Raw genomic sequence first — 7,972 nt, forward strand, 5'->3', positions numbered from 1 at the left:
ATCTGTACTGATAATTCCAAACAGCTTTCCATTAACTAATAAATCTGACAATATATGTGTATTTGGCACTCAGTTCAGCTTTGTGTTTACTGTGAAAGGAAACCAAGGAAAAACTGGACAAGAATTTGACAATTGACCTGAACACATTTGGATGAATGTTTCTTCTCTTTGAAATCCATGCAGTGTCACTGAAATCCTACCTTGACTAATGTGGGGTTACTGGGAGCACTGGTTGGTTCTCTACATTTGAAGAGCCTGGAGGTACTGCTGGCCGGTCCGATGCCAGCGCCATTTTCAGCCATTACGCGGAACTCATACTCATTGCCCTCAGTGAGGTTGGTGACACGGTGTCTTAGCTCTGTGATGGGTCTCTTGGAGGAAACCTTCACCCAAACCAGGCTCTTCTTCTCTCTCCTCTCCAGAATGTAGTGTTTGATCTCATTGCCTCCATCTGACCGTGGTCTGGTCCAACACACGGTGATGCTGTTTCCAGTTACATGGGTGGCATCTGGGGTACCTGGGGCATCAGGCACAGCTAAGGGGAAAAGCAGAAAACATGGCATGTTATGAAAGTCAAGTTGTGAATGATAAGGCCATTTGTCATTTGTTTTCTGTCAATATTCAAGTGCAATCGATTGGGTTACATCTTTAACTTTTGGTCAGTATGTCAAACAGTAAATACTCCTGAGTGACTTTACTTACTGTACTGCATCTGTGCAATGAAGGGATCAGAGTCCAGTGGTTTGCCAACACCAAACTTGTTGACAGCAGAGATTCTGAACTGGTATTCATTCCCTTTGATGAGGTTGGTGGCATTGTAAGAACAGGCCTCGCATTTGGAGGTGACCAAGGCCCAGGTGATCCTGGATGTCTCCCTCTTCTCCACCACATAGTGGGTAATGGCGGCACAACCATCGTTCTCTGGCGGGTTCCACCAAACGGTGCACTTATCAGCTGTGATACCCGTGAAACGGATGGGACCCTCAACAGGTCCAGGGGTATCTGAAGGGAAAGGAAGGAGTTACATTGAAAATGGTCATAAAAAGGTTTGAAAATGTTTACAATGTTAGACATTAAAACATAACTGTGTGTTTACCAACCTTGTACTCTGACGTTGACTTCAGCCTTCCTGGTACCAGAGCTGTTCTTGGCCTCTATGGTGTAGATTCCACGGTGGTTTCTGTCAGCATCACGAACAAATACACTGCTGGTGCCAATGCCAGTGGTGATCTCGATGTCAAACATGGTCCTTTTGTCAATCTCTTTGCCATCCTTGTACCAGATAATCTGGGGGACGGGACGTCCAGTGATGCTGCAGTTGAGCTTAATGTTCTCACCGGCCCTCAGGGTGAGCACCTGGTCTGGAGACCATATGACATCCGGAGGAACTGGAGATGCAAAGAGAATGAGCAAATGAGGAATCAGCACAATCAAAGGGATGTAAGAAATCTACTCATTATGATAATTTGTCTTTTCTTCAATTTGTAAATACTTACTGCTCTCATCCTTGGTCATAATGTATCCAGAGGAGTTGGATGGTGGACTGACCGTGCCTACGGCATTCCTGGCAATTACTCTAAACTCGAATCGGTCTCCAGGAGCCAGACCGGTTACGGTGAACTGGGTCTCAGAGATATCAGTGAAGTTGCATCGCAGCCATTTGCCTCTACCTTGGCGTCTCTCCACACTGTAGGCCACAATTTTGCTGCCACCATCCTTCTTGGGAATGTCCCATTGCAGGGTGACTGAGTCTCTTGTTGTGTCGATGCAGACAGGGTTGCCAGGTGGATCTAATTGAAAAGAGAGAGAAGCAGTGCTTGGTGTGAATTTCCTGAAGTAAAACAGGAACAAACAAGATCTACATCAACCTTTTCTTCCAGCGTTTGCAAGGCTAAACACAAATTAAACTGATATTTATTTTCTTATATGACAATGGGCAAAACCGCAAATAAAGCATACTGCCCAAATGTTGGACCGCTTCTTTAAGTACAAAGTTATTCCTCAACATAGATGAATGTAGTCTTTAACGTATACCTACCAACAGGGGAGATAGCGAGTGCATGTTTGCTCTGTTCACTGACAGGGCTGAGTCCGGCGTTGTTCTCAGCATAGACTCTGAAGGAGTACTCCAGACCCTCCAAGAGACTAATTATCCTGTACTCTCTGTTGGAGATGATGGTGGAGTTCACTTTCTCCCACAGGAGGCTATTCCTGTCCTTCTTTTCAATATGATAGCCCATAATGGGTGATCCTCCGTCAAAGCCGGGGGCCTCCCACTTGATGGTCATGCCATCACTGGTGACGTTGAAGGCTACTGGTTTTCCAGGAGGCCCTGGTGGTTTGTACTGGTGCTGGGCAACAACGTCTGAGGAGATGAGGGGTTCACTGACTCCATACTTGTTCTCTGCACGGACTCTGAACTGGTAGTGAGTTCCCTTGACCAGGTTGGGAATCTTGAATGTGGTCCTGACAACACTGGAGCAGACCATCTTCCATACGGCCTGGGAAGCCTCACGTTTCTCCACGCTGTAGCAGGTGATCTCACCACCTCCATCCTCCTTCGGCTCATCCCAGGAAATGATGATACTTTGGGCTTTAATCTCATCATAGCGTACGGGACCAACAGGCACTGAGGGGGGTCCCAGAGTGATCACATTAATATCAAAGAAGTTCTTGATGACTCTGTTATCCAGAACCAAGGTGTACTGGCCAGCATGCTCCTTCTTAACTCCTCTGACTGTGATCGCAGTCTTGTTGTCAGTGGTCCTGAAGCGAATCTTATCACTTTCCTTCAGAGGTATGTTATCCTTTAGCCAGCTGATGGCAGGTCTTGGTTTACCCTTGAAGGGCAACTCAATGTGGATATTCTGACCAATACGAACAGCAAGCTCTCCATTGGGGTAGTCACTGAGGTTGGCCTCGGGTGGAATGATAAAGTCCTTCACTACAATCGGTCCAATCTGGGAAAAGTCACTGTTGCCCTTCTCATTCTTGGCCATTACTCTGAAGTCCATGATAGCGTTCTCCTTGAGTCCTGTCACCTCGCAGCTTAAACGCTTGCATGTTGCTCCCAAAGTCCAGGTGGGATCTTCGTCGGTTCTCTTCTCAATGATGTATTCAGTGATGTAGCTGCCACCATCATGGTCAGGTCTAGTCCACTGCAAGGTAACAGAGTTCTTTGTAGAGTCCGCCATCACCAGGTTTTTAACTGCTCCAGGAGTTTCAGTGGCTCTTACAGGCTCAGCAGTTTCGCAGGTGTCGCCCACACCGTACTCATTTTCAGCAGATACACGGAAGAAGTAAGCCACATCCTCCTCCAGGCCCGTCACCTTGTAAGTTGTGTTAGGACACTCGGCAGTGATCACCTGGTAAGCCTTCATGGTGGAAGCCTTCTTTTCAACAATGTAATTGGTGACAGAGGAACCGCCTTCGATGAGAGGAGCCTCCCAGCTGAGAGTCAGCTTTCCCCTTGTCACGTTCTTGACCATCAGTTTCTGGCAGATGGCTGGACTGTCCAGAACCTTTAGGGAAATGATAATTATCTTGGGCTCTCCCACGCCATTCTCAATCTCCAGCAGGTACTTGCCACGGTCATCGCGGGTGACCTTGGGGATGAGGAGTGTGGTGGCTCGCTCAGTGCTAGTGATGGTGTAGCGGTTGTCACCAGCAATGTTGCGGTCGCCACGGCGCCAGGTGACGTTGGGGGTGGGGCGTCCCTTCAGGGGAATAAACACTTCTACGTCACGGCCGGCCCTGGCTGTGTACTGGGTTGTCATGGGAACATCCAAGTCCAAATCAGCCTCCTCTGTTGGAGAGAGGTATACACAAACGGGAAAGAGCAGTAATTAATAATGACAAAAATATGCATCAAAAGAAAATAATACAATTTACACAGTATAGCAATCAATGGCAATAATTAGAAGCTGTAAAAAATGATAGAAAATAGCTTTTTAATGCTTCAATGAACTCCAGTCATGCTTATTATCAGTATGTTTTTATCTCGATTATACGACAAATACAAAAGACCCATGTCCTGTGTCAAAACCACAGAGGGATCTGTATGAATACAAACCCAAGATATCCTTGGCTTGCACAGGCTGATATATCTTGATGTCTTCTCCTTTGCCCTTGCAGTTGACAGCAGAGACTCTGAAGAAGTAGTAGGTTCCAGGTTTGAGGTGAGACACCACATACTCACAGGTTGTGACCCGTGGGTTGATGGTCACCCATTCTTTGTCCTCTACATTCATCTGGTCTAAAATGTAGTGTGTGATTTCACTGCCACCATCATAGACAGGCTTTTCCCAGCCAAGGGTAATGGAGGTCTTTGTAGAGTCGACTACACGCAGCTTGGATGGCTCTCCAGGCAGATCTGGAGAAGACAAAAGGGCATGAATGTAATCAGTGGTTCCATGTAAAGACCTCAATAATTAAGAAATCCTAAGTGATTGTAAAAGCTTACCGATGGGGTCGTAGGCCTTGTAGAGATCAGAGGCCTCAGAGTACTTTCCTGCTCCAGCCTTGTTAACAGCACAAACTCTGTATTGGTACTCATTGTTCTCCACCAGGTTGGTGACTTTCTGCCTTGTGTCTCTGATGGTGCCCTTCACCACCTGGTCATAAAATGGACATTATGATTACTCACGCATGCTAGTCATTAGTTTGGCATCTTTTACACTTAAGCATAAAATCTGTAAAGACCGGTCACAAACAAACCTTGAACCACTGCAGACTCTTCTTCTCCCTCTTCTCTAGGTAGTAGCCATCAATGTCACTGCCTCCATCCAGTGCTGGTCTTTCCCAGATCACTGTCATAGTGGACTTGGTGATCATGGTCACTTTAGGCTTGGATGGCTCACTAGGAGGAACTGTTAAAAAAAAAAAAAAAAAAATCCTGTTAGATGAAAATAACTAATTTTCCATTGTTTGGAAAAAAAATCCATTGAGCCATCCACATGTAAATTATATTAAATAATACACTGAAGTGTAGTGATTTTTCAAAACAAATAATCAGCTCTGGATTGAATGGTAGTTCCTGGTAAGATTGTAGGTTTATTGTGTTTGCTTACCGAATGCGTTCTTTGCAATTATGGGTTCAGACTCCAGTGGGTCTCCGATGCCATACTTGTTGACTCCACGAACTCTGAAGATGTACTCATTGCCCTGGATGAGTCTGGGCACGTTAACAATGCAGTCGACCATTTTCTCTGAGACAACGGACCACATGACCCTGCTGGACTCCCTCTTTTCCACAATATAATGCGTTACCATGGCACCACCCTCATCAGCAGGCGGGGACCACATGATGGTGATGTTGCTGGCTGTGACCTTCTTAAACTGAATCTCTCCAGCAGGAGGGCCTGGCTTGTCTGGATAAGGGGAGGACATATTGATGTACATCAGAGTCTACACAATATATAATATCAATTTCATGCAAGGCAAAATACTGCCATAAATACAGATGCTAAATAATATCTGAATACCTTGAATGAGCAGCCTGACAACGGCACATGCAGATCCCAGGGAGTTCTTCACCTTGACCTCATATGTTCCAGAGTTCAGACGAGTGGTTTCCCTCAGGAACAAACTGGTGGACTCGAATGTGTGTTTGAAAGTGAGCTGGGCAGTAGGCTCAAGCTCTCTGCCATCCTTAAACCACTCAATTGTAGGAGCAGGTTTAGCTTTGATATTGAACTTGAGCTCCACATTAGACTCAGCCAAGTACTTGACCTCGCTGAAGTACTCTTGAGGTATGTCAATCTCTGGGGCACCTGGATGATAAACCAAAAAAGAGGCAGGTGAATTCAAACTCTGATAGATGTATGCATCACACATGATAAAACATGATTTACAAAATTGGTGTGGGAAAGTGTATTTCCAAAATGTGATTTACAGTTTCACAATCATGCCATGGACTGTCCAAAATGTAATGTCAATTCTCTGAGGAGTGTGAATGTGCTAAATTTTATGGGAAACCACAGTTTGGGAAAAAAGAAAAAAAAAAAAAAAAAAAGAGACCTACCGTAGGTGTCCACGCATCTGGCTGGCCCAGCAGTCATAGATGGGTTGCTCACTGAGCCAACAGCATTTTTGGCCATGACTCTAAACTCATATGACTCGTCCTGGATTAGGCCAGTCACAGCAAAGCGGGTGTCTGTGACATTGGTGATGTTAGCCTTGGACCACTTAGCACTAACACCCTCTCTCTTCTCAATGATGTAACCAGTGACTGAGGATCCTCCATCATAGTTAGGCTTTTCCCAGACCAGACTTATGGAGTTCTTGGTGATGTCGCTAATGCGCAAATTGACCGGTGGCTCTGCAGAAACACACAGTGGGAACTCATTATAAAACAGCTGTTGCTAAGAGGTAAAATCAGATTTCCCCAACTTTCATTAAAAGGTTTTGACATTCCACTCACCACAGGCATCAATAGCCAGCACTGCATCAGAAACTTTGCTAAAGGCACTGATTCCAGCAGCGTTCTCTGCTGCAACCTTGAACTCATAAATAAGTCCAGGATTGATGCTGGTGACCTTGAAGTGTGTAGCACGGATCACCATTTTGTTGACTCTCTGCCAAAGTATGCTGTTCTTGTCCTTCATCTGGAGATGGTAACCAAACACATGGCTGCCACCATCTGACTTAGGCTCCTTCCAGGCTACAGTGATGGTCTCCCTGGTTACAGCAGTAATCTCTGGAGTTGATGGAGCTTCAGGAATAGCTGAAGATAAGAGTAAGAGTTGAAGAGTGTTAACATGTTCATTGTGACAAACAGAGTTGGAAAAAACAATAATGCTAAGTTTAAAGAGGGAAGCACAACAAAGACCACTCACTGTAAGGAAGGTTGACAGCAACAGTTGGTGAGTCGAGGTGCTCGCTAATTCCATATCTGTTCTCAGCTCTGATTCTGAACTGGTACTCCAGGCCCGTGGTCAGCTTCATGATCTTCATGGTGCAGCGGGCCACAGCAGAAGATACATCCATCCAGTTGGCTGTGGTTGTCTCTCTCTTCTGGACGATGTAATTTGTGATGGGACTACCACCTTCATATGCCGGTGGGAGCCACGTAAGGCTCACGCTGTCCTCTGTAACGTCAAACAGCTCCACAGGTCCAACAGGGGCACTGGGGCGGTCCAAAACGATAATATTTATAAAGGATTTAGTGGTTCCACTAGAATTGGAGGCAGTGATATCGTAGCGTCCTGAGTCTCCAGCATTGCTCTCACGCAATGCGATCTTGATGCTGTCAGGGGTAACTTCAGCGTTGAACCTCATTGTTGACTTGAGCGGCACGTTATCCTTGGACAGGGAGACTTTAGGCAAAGGCCGGCCTGTCAGTGGGATCTCACATTTAAGGGTGGAGCCGGCTCTGACATACACTGTGTTGTGGGGGAAGTCCTTCATGTTGATCTCAGGAGATTCTAGAGCAAAAAAGTGACAATGGGAGTTATTGCATGGGAAAATGGGTGCAATATTGTGCCATTTCACTTAGTTATTTTCTGGTTATATGCAATAACCACAAGTACTGGGTGATGGCTTATTCTATTACTTGTTTTTCTTAGTCCTCACTAATCACATTGTTTAATCTAATAAATCTGTTACTCACCAAGCTGGTCTTTGACCATAACAGGGGTAACCATTTCCTTATAATCACTGAAGCCAGCAAGGTTCTCTGCTCTGACTCTGAAGAAGTACTCAGCATTCTCTCTCAGACCAGATACTGTAAAGTGTGTGAACTTGGTTACACCACACTTAAACCACTTCTCCTGGCCTTTCTCCAGAGCTTCCACCAGGAACCCAGTGACTCTGCTGCCTCCGTCTTGTTCTGGTTTGGCCCAGGCTATGGACACACTCTCCTTGGTCACATCAGTCACACCAAGCTTTGGTGGTGGGCTTGGTTTTTCTGGAGAAAGAGGACATGATGTGTGTTATTCAAATGATCAGGTATTTATCTTTACAACAATACAAA

At 45.6% G+C, this 7,972-nt stretch overlaps 1 protein-coding gene across 1 annotated transcript in view; it reads right to left on the reverse strand.

The window, feature by feature from the left end:
• ttn.2 (titin, tandem duplicate 2) overlaps nucleotides 1-7,972 on the reverse strand; it is an 89,260-nt gene that overhangs the window by 21,014 nt on the left and 60,274 nt on the right. The window contains exons 71-84 of the mRNA XM_050039535.1: nucleotides 7,610-7,906; nucleotides 6,837-7,424; nucleotides 6,422-6,724; nucleotides 6,023-6,319; nucleotides 5,484-5,771; nucleotides 5,070-5,369; nucleotides 4,717-4,868; nucleotides 4,463-4,613; nucleotides 4,073-4,372; nucleotides 2,039-3,805; nucleotides 1,497-1,790; nucleotides 1,101-1,388; nucleotides 703-1,002; nucleotides 201-535 (exon numbers count right to left, since the gene is read on the reverse strand). Coding sequence (XP_049895492.1) covers nucleotides 201-535; nucleotides 703-1,002; nucleotides 1,101-1,388; nucleotides 1,497-1,790; nucleotides 2,039-3,805; nucleotides 4,073-4,372; nucleotides 4,463-4,613; nucleotides 4,717-4,868; nucleotides 5,070-5,369; nucleotides 5,484-5,771; nucleotides 6,023-6,319; nucleotides 6,422-6,724; nucleotides 6,837-7,424; nucleotides 7,610-7,906 — 5,660 coding nt within the window. The remainder of the gene's footprint in view (nucleotides 1-200; nucleotides 536-702; nucleotides 1,003-1,100; nucleotides 1,389-1,496; nucleotides 1,791-2,038; nucleotides 3,806-4,072; nucleotides 4,373-4,462; nucleotides 4,614-4,716; nucleotides 4,869-5,069; nucleotides 5,370-5,483; nucleotides 5,772-6,022; nucleotides 6,320-6,421; nucleotides 6,725-6,836; nucleotides 7,425-7,609; nucleotides 7,907-7,972) is intronic.

The sequence above is a fragment of the Epinephelus moara genome, unplaced genomic scaffold, assembly GCF_006386435.1.
Source record: "Epinephelus moara isolate mb unplaced genomic scaffold, YSFRI_EMoa_1.0 scaffold1170, whole genome shotgun sequence".
NCBI lineage: Eukaryota > Metazoa > Chordata > Actinopteri > Perciformes > Serranidae > Epinephelus > Epinephelus moara.